At 43.1% G+C, this 12,787-nt stretch overlaps 1 protein-coding gene across 13 annotated transcripts in view; it reads right to left on the minus strand.

The window, feature by feature from the left end:
• Window positions 1-12,787, minus strand: part of LOC125022710 (protein shisa-6) — a 61,909-nt gene that overhangs the window by 14,213 nt on the left and 34,909 nt on the right. For 7 of the 13 annotated variants that reach the window (XM_047609602.1, XM_047609598.1, XM_047609597.1 and 4 more), the window contains one exon: window positions 6,083-6,121. The exons of the other annotated variants lie outside the window; for them this stretch is intronic. In XM_047609602.1, coding sequence (XP_047465558.1) covers window positions 6,083-6,121 — 39 coding nt within the window. The remainder of the gene's footprint in view (window positions 1-6,082; window positions 6,122-12,787) is intronic. 13 annotated transcript variants of the gene reach the window in all.

A 12,787-nucleotide genomic window follows, 5' to 3' on the forward strand; every position in this document is an offset into this window, starting at 1 on the left:
GCCAAGGTTAAATAAGCATTTGCGGAATCGATTGCGGTCACACACTCCGAGGTTTCGTGGAAACCATCGGAACATTGATTTCTAGCAAATTTGCATGCCGTCCAACTGCTGGACGGCCACGTCATGACATCCAGTCAGCTCTCTGCGGATGGGCATCGTGAGCACATTTGGCCACAGTCTTTCGTGTTTCTATGAATAGGGATGTTGGGCTTGGAGGAGAGATGGAGATGGATTGGAGCAGTGCCAAACAGTCATCTACGTGGGAGATATAAAGGGGAGGAACATACTGTAGCTAACAAACAAACAAGGTCATCAGAGTGTTCGTCTGAACAACTGTGCAACCATCCAGAAGTCTCTATAGAAGTTATCTCATGTCAGACCCAAGCACCAAAGGCAGCGTGTTCAAACACTGGACAACCACTTATAAGTTAACAGGAAAGTAGAAATAAACAGATCTTCCATTACTGACGCAAAATCCCAATACGTTACATTCATAAAGGATGATTCAGCATCATAAAATTTATATTTATTGCCAATGTGGTTTGGCATGGGTGTAGCAAAAAGGAAAGTGAGACTACAGCGGTAGATGGATATAAAGAAAGTCCAGATTTAATGTCTAAGACCCAAGATCAATATTACCATAACCTAACAACAATTTGTCATCTACACCTGATATTAGCATGGAGTCTGTTTCTAGACCTATTCTAGATAGGAAATATTACTGGTAGTGTAGGGGTGTAAATGCACAAAGAACACATTGGGACTGGACCTGTACAGCCTGACCAAATCCTGACGTAAAAACAACTGGGGCAAATTTAAAAGGTCACCCCATTTGCCACTTCCTGCCAACTCACTCAAAAGTAACACATTCTACAGGTGGTAACAGTAGCTTTAGCCTGACAGTGGGGAGAAAACTGCTCCCCTGACGGTGGACTCATTTATGTCGACTACCTGCCTGTCCTGTCAGACTGTTTCACATCATGACACTGGATCAAGTTGTGGCCATAAGTAAAGCAATGCACTCTCTTATTTTAATAGCAGGTGTACCTGTCCATCTGGCTGCATCGATCTTCAGCGGCTCTAGGGATCTTACGGAGAGAAAGACCGTTGTGATGACTTTTAGGTGAGAAGTGGTTCTAATTCAAGTGTGCGTGTGGCGCTAAAACCCCTCACCTCACAGAGTATATTTCAAAGAAAATAGATCATTAGACTCCACGAACAGCTAGTTTGGCCCATACTACAGGGTGGGTCCAATCCTAACCACTAAAGACACTTCATATCATCTGTGTGATGCATAAATCAAGCTTCTAACTGCCAGTTAGATTTTGGAAATGAAGTGTATGCATTATGCACAAGATGTGAATAATGATTGAAATGTAAAAAGGAAGAAAACTGCTTTAAAAATACAAACCAGGAGTAGATAGGAAGAAATAGTGGTGGACACAGACAGAATTTAAAACACTGATGATGCAGACAGCCAGGCACAACTTAATGGAAACCCTAAAGGCTTGGTATCTCACAACAACACGGAGAAGGCAGAGAAGGGGAGAGGGGAAGGGGAGAGAGGGGAAGGGGGGCAACTAAGTAAAGGACTAGGGAGAACGAAATACAGTGGACGAAGGATGAAGCGAGACGGAAAGCAGATAAGAGAAGGAACAGTATGAAATAGGAGGATGTGGTGGGGTGCTGGGATGGAAAGAGAAGAGAAAAAGCAGCATGGGCCAGTGATCACACGGCACCCTTCCACCCCTCCGACTCCACGCAGCACCCACCCCCAGCTCTATTAAGGAGCCATTCTCAAGTCTCTGCTTCTTAAGACATCCCTCTCTAAGACCAGCAGCCGTGCCATCCATTGTCAAGTGCAGCTACTGGACTTATGAAAGTACCCAGGGGAGGTGGAGGCGGAGGTGGCGGGGTCACGGGTGGTGGATGTGTGCATTTTTATGTATATGTGGAGAAAGTGTGTGACAGGTATGAATGTGTATATCTCCGTCTCATCGGCTCAGTTGACAGCCCAGCGTTACCAACACGTCCCTGCACTCCCCTCGCAGCGAAGGAAAGGGAAGGGAAGCCACTGTGGGCTTGACATTTAACAACTGACAAAGAGTGCTCACATTTAATCGCTAAATGTTAACTGCCATAATAGCCCCACTTCACTCGGTTAGTAGGGGACAAAGCTTTCGGCCTCTGGATGGAAGTAGCTCCCACCTCCTCATTGATTTCGCCGGCAGAGCAGGAGGCTTAACTCTGACCCATTTGCGGCGCTGGTGATAATGCTTATAAGTTATATTTATAGCACTTCCAGATGTGCTAATTTTAGCTTCCGCGGCTCATTCTTAACTGAGTGACTACTGTGAGTCAAAGTGTGGACTTAAGCTTAAAGTCTGATTTCTGCCGACAAAAGGCTTAACCTACATCTTTAATTAAAAGTCCATGAGATCCAAAACCACTGGAACAAAAAGAAGAAGCGCAAACTACACTGTATAAGAAGCAGTAGTTATAAAATAGAACTTGTAGACCTTCTTCAACGCAGTTTGGCAAGGCTGTCTTAATACTGCATGTCAGTAAAGAAAATTTGAATTTGAAACATATTCTGTGAAACATGACTATGAAAACCTGACTTACAGTGGCATCACACACGGTCTTCTGATGACATGGCTTTTATTTGTGGACAAATCTAATTGAAAATTCGCTGCAATCTTTGTGTTTCTAAAATCCTAACAGCAGCCAGGTGTACAGAATACACAATGCCAATGCTTACAAAAAGTTATGAACAATGTGGGCTGTCCTTCTATCAACCATAGGTCACACTATATAGTTGGTTTATGTGAAATTCGCTCCCCACCTCAAATCCATCAGCTCTCACACTAATCGCTTTTTTAAAGGCACTTGGTGCCAACACTCAAGATCTCCAACCTGATCGTTGGACATACTACTTACCAACACACCGACATGCTTTATGTATCCTGGTTCCAGAAAATGTGCAGGGGGACAATAACGGAAACTCTACAAAAATCTCCATCCAAGCCCAGTCTACTTTTGGGTCAGTTTCCACCCGACCACTTCCAGACCATTTTTAATGTACAAACTGAAAATGTGCATTAAGACAGATGCATGAAAATGCTCTTATTGTGCTTCGGTATCTGACACTACTTCCACATATTCACCAGCTAGCAGCTAATGTGGGTTAGCCACTGCTCATGTAACATTATTGATCATTTCATAATTCAAATTCCACTTGCACTTGCAAATGAAAAATAAAAATGCAAAACTAGACGTACTGTGTAAACATGAAATGTATAAATCATATGAATCAAATTATATGTACTATCAGCAACAACTACTGGGGCACAAAAACATGAATAACTCAGTCATTATCAGCCGGTTCTGCCGGTTCACCTACGGGTCTCCCATTTCACGAATGCAGCACAGATACTGCTCATATGATTTGTATTGCTAACTGTGTGTACACCTGAGGTCTTCCAAAAACAATAAACTTCTAAATTGCTGTGCTTGTCGCGCTGATCTACATTTCACGTCTGCTAATGAGTAAAAAACTAATTAGGGTGTGTTCTGAATTGGTCGAAATTAATAGCTGCACTGAAATCCTCCGATATCATTATGCATTCTTAGATAACTCAGTTAATGAGACACTGCGCTACAGCTGCAGCTTGCAAATATTCCTGTGTTCTTCCAAGTGCAATAAAATCCCAGCCCGGACTGTTTCCATCCACACTGCCAGTAAGTATCGCTCTTTATCTCATAACACACAATCACCCCCAAGACACCAAAGGCCAAGTAGTTACTTGACATGTCACTGCCTCCCCTGCTTGACAAATGTGCCATGATAGTCTCAGCAGGGATGGGGGAGGGCAAGAGGTTGAGATGGATTTCATATCCAGTTTATTTTGAGATGTGATAGACAGTGAACCCACGGTCGACTATCGTGACCCTTTGTGTTAAAAGGCAATAAGAGATCCATTTTATTGAAGTAGTGCTTCATGATGTTCCTACAGACGTTGTCTGCTTTTTACCCTGTTCTCTCGCTACAAAGCTGAGGTGACTCACTGGGGTTTGAGGGTAATCTTTCCTGAAAATCAAACAGTACGGCATTTTCATGGCATGTCACATTGCAGGAATAACACTCCAATGAAAAAAAAAAGGCCACAGCTCTCAACAGTTGATTGACATACCACCCGACTCCATTTGCAGGCTGTTGAAAAGCAGACTTCCTTTGACAGGAGGCGGAGGGCGAGGAAGAGGTAGAGGAGGAAGAGGAGGGTCCGTATATCGTAGGCAAGGATAAGCACAGATTTATCTGATGTCTTCTTAAAATAAAAGAAGTAACATCATCAAAACTGCCTTTATCCATGCCTTTATAGACCAGCCCTCCTCTCCACTGAGACGGACAGAGTCGAAGAGCACGCACACCATAGAGGTTAGGACATTCAGTTCAGTAGAGACACACACAGAAAAGTGAAACAGTTCAAATACATACATTTCAAAGGGCAGGAAATAGAACAGAGGAGTGAAATGAGACCAGTTGGGTGTTAAGGCACAACACAATAAAAAAGAAATAAGACAATGTGGGCCAGCTGCAGCAAACATCAGGAGGCACAGAACACTCTTGTTTACATACAGCATGTCCTAGTTTAGTTTTTTTTTTTTTTTTTTCCATTAATTAGACACAAACTCTTCTCATAGAGTGGACATTTTAAACCCTCTTTACAATGTTTTCTTGTAGGCAAGCCCACATTACAGTAGCAGTGATTTCAACAGAAGCGCATAGGGGTGTTACGGGACTTGAGCGCTAGGGTTGGTTGACACATTAAAGGTTGTTGTTATCTGGTTAGTCCCTAGATGTTACAGAGCACCTGATAAATAAGACATAGCAGCTGCAAGACTTTTCCTTCATGAACATTATGGTCGTACAAAATACAGTGTGCAAGGAAGGTGAGGAACCATTATTGCTGCCTTCAAATTCACAAAAAAACTACATGTGGAAATGTTGGTTAAGGAGTTGCAACACATTTACTGATGTTTTTTAGAATGGTGGGTTGCAAATTAATATCCTGTAGTTGAGTTGTATAAAGTTGTCTTTCATAATGTCCAAGGAATACGATAATATTCCGAATGTTTCATGAAGCTAACTGGTTGTTAGCCTGTTAAGCTGTTCGTTGCTGGTTTCTTTACACCAACGGTGACTGGCAGATTTTACCAAGTGTTCTGCGTACACAACTTTACGAATTCCAGTTGAAGGCAGCATATATCTGGATCACTGACAGTTAAAAAACATGTCAGGGTTTAATTAATTGCTGACAAAATAGTTACTCTATGTTATCAGCACTAATACAGAGCATCAGTGCTACTTTTCTGGCAACCTCTTCAACAAAACTGCGTGAAGTCACTCCTCTTCCTGGCTGTTAATACTCCCAGAATTTTACGCCAACCAAACCAGACCACAAATTGTTACCTTTTTGCAACTGTTGCACAAGGAATATAAATGTGTTAGTTGACTTGTTGGTTGGTGCATTTTAGAGTTTTGTACAGAGCCAGGTATTCTCTTTCCTGTTTCTCATGTATACGCTAGGCTAATCACCACCTGGTTGCAGCTCTGTATCTGAGATCAGTGTTGTTCTTGGTAATAAAGTGATATAGTATAAATAAATATGTCAGACACTTCACTGAATTTAATTATGGACAGGCTATGCTATCTCTTAATAATATAATGTTTGAATCAATCTTTTACCAAACGCATGTGCTTTTTGCGTACCGTTACACCCCTAAAACCAGCAGACACAAAAACCAGACTGCACTCATCACACAGACAGGAGAGCTAAATGTCAAGGGGAGAATACACAGGTTAGATATATAGATAGACAGAGCACAGTTCAACGGGAAGGCACTGCACTACGATTAACACGCCAGGTATAAGCTGCCTCCAAACACAGATCACAAACTTGGACTTTCTGGATATTACCACTATTAATAATTAACATCTTCATGAGACAAATGCATAAATCATAAAGAAGAAGTGGTTAGAGGCAACTTGGACCCTTGAACAAAGAACAGCCATCCCTACCATGGTGACTCTGGGAGCGGACCGGCCAATGTTTTTCTCCTAGAAAACAGAACCAAGCGGTTATTTATTAGACTGTGCTCCTTCAATGGTGATATAACAGAGAATGCATTGTATAGTAAAGCTAGGACATGGTTACATTCACAACAGCAGACATGTTTACAAGTAAAATTGTCAATTTTAGTGACAGTGGGTACTCTCCTACTCCAGCATTAAACAATAAAGCGGCACAATCGCTTCATATGAGGAAAAACATCTTCTTCATGAGTCCCTACGCGGTGCAGCAACAGATTGGTGGACACACGTAGTGCAGGAGGCTGCTGGAAATGAGAAAAATTTTAGTGCTCACATATCGATTGCGTTACGTTTTATCTTCCCATCAACTGCTGGCTGATGCCACCTGACACCATGACACAAAGCTTTAAGTCACCTCTTTCTCTCTCTCATAGACACGCACCCATATTATACCGCTAAGCGTAGGGGGTTAGACAGAGAGGAGCTGGAATCTGGAGATGAAAGGAAAGAACTGGGGTAGTAGGAGAGGAGAAGAGGATAATGAGAAGAAGGGGAGGTGGTGTAAAAGTCACTGTTGTTCCCGGCACCCTGACACCGCAGGGCTCCAGCCATGCGGCACTTTGATCCATCACTATCGATTTACCATCAGCCTCTCATCGCGGCTGCCTCCCACACAGCAGCACACAGCTACAGGGATGCGTTCCCCGGCTCCGGGTCTGAACTGTATGCGCGGCAACAAGCTTTGACCTTAAACCCAGTAACCAAATGAACCTTTATTGCGCTGAGTACTGAGGTGGGAGTGTGGCTGCGCTGTAGATATATCCTGATGTGCACAAATTGCAGAAATCTCCGCACAAGTGTACTGACAACAGCGGGAGGTTGACATGAAATCCCCTGCGAGAGAAATATGCAAACAGCACTTCTTGGTGCTAAAACGCTAAAGCATACATACCCAGCAGAGAAAGGGCACACACTGTAGACTATTATATTACATCTACTGTGGAGAACACTGCACCCCTTCCTTTATTCAGACAAGCTGCTCTCATCCAAACAAGCAATTGGACTATTTATGGAGCGTTAAAGCAACACTATGCAGCGTGTTGGAGAAAAAAATACAGAGCAACATGGTAAATAATGTTAATTAAAGCAAACTTTAGCTGGGTGGTGGTGTGTACCTGACATTACCACAATCCATTTCTTTTTATATTATATATTCTAAGTATACAATAATCTAAACAGTTATAATCAATCATTCATTTTCTATTACTGCTCCAGAGTTGGTGTGTCTACCGTACGGTTGAAATCCGTTCCCCCAGAGGGACCCATCTGTACTGCAAGATGAGTGTAAAAATGATATTTAAGACATTTACTGCAATTTTTCAATAAAAGTAACTGCTGTTCTTAATTTGTCCATGAGGGGCCACACTGTTTTAGTAAGAGCTGCCTATAACTAAACAGCAGATGGCTGCAATGCGCCGTAACTGCCCTTATTTTTCTTAAGAAATGTAAGGTTGCTCATAAAATTTCAAATGTTTGTAATGTAGCTCTTTGCACTAAAGCAAAGGGAACTAAGATTGTTGTTCTATTGTGTTACTGGTCCGGCCTGCTTGAGATCAGATTGGGCCAAATGACTGTGTGTGGCCCCGGAACTGAAACGAGTTTGACACCCCGGCTGTAGAGGGTCGCAAGGGTGACTCAGTTGTCATCGGAAGAGTGGCGGGGTACACCTGGACAGGCTGGTAGTCTACCACAGAGCTAATACAAAAAGAGACAAACAACCATTCACTCACATACACACCTACAACCAATTTAGAATCACCAATTAACCTAACAAGCAGGAAGAGAGGAAGCTGGAAAACATACTCAGAGCCCAAAAAGCTTTCATAAGTGACGCAGCAGCGCCATGTGCTCCTCGACTAACAAAAGCTTGGATCAACACAATATTAGTTATATATATGTGTGTGTGTGTGTGTCAAGCACAAGTGATCATAAATGTCTCCTATATTACTTTCTATATGTTCATTTTTGGCTTCTTCACATTCTTCTTCTTATTATTAAAGGGCTGTTAAATGGAATCCTGTCTTCATGCAAATCTGTGAGTGAAGGAGAAATTAAGACAACACGCAGCCGCTCACAGCTGCCTGTGTCTGACGTAAATAATAAGCCTGTGGGTTCATAAAAATGTGAAATAAACTAGATCGTTAGAGCAAACATCTGTCAGAAATTGTTTGAAGTTCAAAGAGGAAATGTATCCCAAAGACAAATATTAGAATGGGGCGGGATGATTTTGCTGAAAAATGACAAATAATGAGCCATTCATGGCTTTTTATTTTCAGTGAATTTGGTTAAATAACCAGATGGTTTGTTCAGCTCGGAGCTCCGTGTGGAGTGTTATTGATCAGCGGCTCAGGGTAACCCCCTCTAGATGTATTATGGCCGTTTTTGACCCCGTGAAGCATTGAAATCTCCACTCATTGCACATTAAAGTAACAGAAAAGGCCACCGACATTAACCTCTTACCTCGCTACAATAAGTTAGCAGAGACTCTCCCAAGACGACCTTGAGCTTTATTCCAGTCAATAACCAATCAATGGCTTGATAAATCCATGAGACATGTAATGCAAGGCTGACGTATTGACGACTCTTCCCCCAGAGGACACACTCTGTCATCTCCTGCTTCTTTTGTTTGGCCCTTGCCTGCTGGGGGGGCAGAGGTGGTGGGGCAAGGAGGACGATGCAGACGTATTCCTCTGGCGTCTACATTGTGGACCTAATGAACTCCACACACGGTTTAAAGCATGGGAAAATATGGCGCCGCTGTAAGGCTTCGGCTTCAGCGGCTGCACAATATATTTCCTTTGCCTTACTCGAGGTAATGCAGGTAATTCATCCCTTTGTAACCCTGCTGTTAGAGCTGCGACAGACCAGCCTGAGTCATTTGTGGTCTTTTATGCGTCACTTTGCCGGCTCGCACAGCTATTTAGAAGGAAAATGTGACGGGAAACCTTGATGCCCGAGCATTAGTTACAGTTCTCCTGACTCAACATTATGCTGCGTATTTTATGATGTGTGCAGTGTTTTAGTCAACAGAGGCTTGTAGGGTTGAAGAGCGCTACAGGCAAATTCAGCGTTTCCCTTCGGCACCGCGCGGCCAAACAATCATCTCATTTCGCCGCGTCGCCATGTGAAGCAGTCAGTTATCTTGACATGCGGTTTTCTCGCAATGCAGGGAGGGGAAATGAATCGAAAGCTTTAAAACCGACTGTCAGCGGAGGGATGAAATTTATAAAAATGAGACTCGAACCAGGGTTCCAAACACCGTAAGCGTAGTTGGCAGCTCAGCGGTAAACAGCACCGGCCATGCTCCTTAATAGAAATACGGCTGTGTTTTTACAGCGCGACCGCTACACCTGCATTTATTCAGCAGGAGGGATGTTGGCTCCAACATGCAGAAATATTTCTGGAGCAACACCCACTGAGGGGAGAGACGGCTGCGAGAGGAATGCTGCAGAGATGCGGGTGCACTGGGGAGACCTCCTTCCCCGGGCAAATCTACTTGCCAGCGTGGCCACCGTTGGCACTTAGCGATGTTTGCTTAGACATTCAGCCCAAGGTAACTCGTCCTACGAAAAGCTGCATTTCCAACCAGCCCCAACCCCGGCGCGCCTTGACATATCAGCAGGGCTATCTCCCAAAATCAATGAAGTGGAGTCAGCCCTTTCAAATGTCAGCCGCAAACGTGTCATGTGTTCATAATGCACGCAGACCCAAGGTAAGGCGAAATGTGCGAATCTTAAAGACGCCACACTTCAGTGTTTTCTTGAAAAATGCTGCGTCTTTCTCATCTGTTTACAAAATGACAGGCTGAATCTTCCGCTAACATGTAACATGTAACATGCTATGGGTTTCATCGACAGTAACAGCACTTCAGTGACAGTGAGAGGCTTCATGATGAGAATGCTGGCTCCAGAGGCCGCCGGCGTACTGTGATGTATGTCGCAATAAAGCTAAATGATTTTTTTCATGACTGCGAGATTTCACATATTCTTGCGTTTCATATTAACGCTCAATAAGGTCTCACAGTTTTCAGCGGGCCGGGAGCCGGATCTGCGTTCGTACTAAATTACCATTAATTCATCGCCACCAACGGATTACAGTTAATGTGCTAAGGCTGATCTTTCAGTGAATAGTAGCATGAAGAGCAGCTGTGAGTCAGGGCGCGTCTGTTTTACTGCTTTACTACTCTGATTAACAATCTGAGAAGGCAGAAGTCCACATTAACGTCACGATCCTTTAAAGGATTAGTCTGGTTTGTTAAACTTTTTATGACGACATTTTAGGGACGATTTCCGTTGGATTTTAAATTGATTCCGAGGTGTTTTTCTGGACAGAGTCGTTTGGAAAAGAATAAAAAGGGACGATGGGAAAATTAACTCTTTTTCCACAATTATCACAGACTTTGACCTGCTGTGCTTGCCAAAGATCAGATTATTTCCACTGAGGTGCGTTGTCCACTGCACCACTAATTTGTCTGCCACAGAGCATACTGCAAGAGCAGGGCAGTGGCAATGAGCCTTGACTCTTTAAAGATTCTCCACAGAGTCAAGTTTCCAAAAGATCCATAGCATCCTGTAACCTATATAAAGAGTGGCTTTGTAGTTTGTAGTGGGCCCATTTACTATTAGATGCTTGGAACTCAGGTTTAGATGACTGAGCTGACTTAGAATGTAGCCAGGTCAGTCATCAGAGCACAGCGCTAATTTTCATATTATACTAACAATTCATACTCTTACTAATCTGTTTGCCTGGAGACAATATGAGAGACATACGTATTAGTTGAATGGCTTTTGCTATTTTGCCTTAAAGTCCAAATCCAGACAGAGACATGTTTTAAGTCAGATCTCTTGGAGGTTCTAGTCTCATCTTTTGTTGCCTAAGGGTTAAACACCCAGTTTCAGTGGAATCACTTCCTACAAATGGTTCATATTCCATGGCCAATCTGTAAGCTTGATTACAGCCTGAATGACTGTGTGGCTCTAGGTATTGTTGCTCTCTGGTATGAAGAATTTGCTCCATGGCTAGCATAAAGGAAACTTTTTAGCGGACAACATGATCACATGCATTTGTATATTCTCTCATATTTGACCCGTGAATGACAATACTGAGATCAACATTTCAAAATGTGCAGTTATTATTTATTTTTCCTCATCTGCCAGCCCAGTTGTTGATTTCTTTCAATCAACACCTCACTGAGCGAAGATGTGCTTGGTTTCTTGCTTTGCTAATCATGAGCATTAGCATATTAACAAATCAATTGGCACGAAGGAGTGAATGTCTCTGTACCTGTGGCAAAACACTGTGTGTAATATTATGTAGCGTACCGAATGTGTGATTTGTTTTACACCCCCCATCACCACCACCCATCACCCGATACACACACACACTCAAACACACACACACACACGGCATCGCTCCCCTGCTGGGTGTGTTGGATTGCTATCAGTCCCAGAGAAAGCTGCTTACATAACCACGCTGCCAGCACCAACCCACGTCAGCCTCCATATTAGATGATAGCATCTTTAATGGCTTTTTGACAATGTTGCATCTCTGTGCCAACGAGGCCACTCACGAGCGTGTGTGCGCGAGAACGGGGGTGCGTAAGTGATGTAAAATAACATGGTGCGTAATGAAAAGGAATAAAAGGGAATGATGCTGATGGGATTGTTTAAGGGGGGGAAGCCGAAGCTGTTTCGTCAACTTTAGAAGCAAAATGTAGTTCTGATCCTTTTGTACAGAAGCTTATGCATTTGTTTAAGACGTATTCTCAGGGGCTTGAAAATAACGATGTTAAATATTCATGCTTAACTGGTTCAGGGGTTGGGATTGTAAAGCATGAAAGCCGATCGTGACGCGATTAACAAAAGCGGAGTACAAAGTTGCCAGAGTTTACCAGTCTTCTTGCTGGGGAGCGGAGGAAAAAAAAAATCTTTCTTCATTAACTCTCCATCTCACACAGCAATCCCTCAAGCTGAGATAGAGCAGGGCGAGCAAGGAAGGGAAAGATTAAGAGAGGGAGAGTGAAAGCAAAGATTTGATAAAGAAGGGGAGAGTCTTATTTCAGTGCTTCACACGCCGCTGTATGATCAAAGTAGAAAATGCTGTTTTAATTCCAAGAATCATATCTCATCTCCTGTCCACCAGCTCGTTTTAGAGAATTATGCTGCAGGACAGAGGGGGAGGGAAGAAGGAGAAACAGTAGAGGCACACAGACCAAAATCCAGCTAGACTGCTCGCATATACTCAACATTAAGTACTGACACACTATATATATATATAGCTAACAGTTCTTGACCTGTGATGAATGCTGGAACAGACAAGGGTGACCTTTGCTTCAACCCTGATGTATTTCCCAGTGGTGTGAGACCCAGCGGTGGACCAACTAAAATGTCAATAGTGTCAACAATTCTAAAGCCACTGCAGCCACGCGTCTTCTGTTTTACCACAGGGTGGATGGACAACAACGCACTGGTTCAAAGGGGCTTGGGTTTGTAAGTTTTTGTATTGGTCAGCAACACATTAACATGCAATAAGCTCTCTTATCATTTTACACCATCTCGTTCTGAACAAAACCTAAGTTAGCTGGACACAATTGCACAAAGACAATTTCTGAACAGATAAACTGATATCTAACCT

This window comes from Mugil cephalus, chromosome 16, assembly GCF_022458985.1.
Source record: "Mugil cephalus isolate CIBA_MC_2020 chromosome 16, CIBA_Mcephalus_1.1, whole genome shotgun sequence".
Classification (NCBI taxonomy): domain Eukaryota; kingdom Metazoa; phylum Chordata; class Actinopteri; order Mugiliformes; family Mugilidae; genus Mugil; species Mugil cephalus.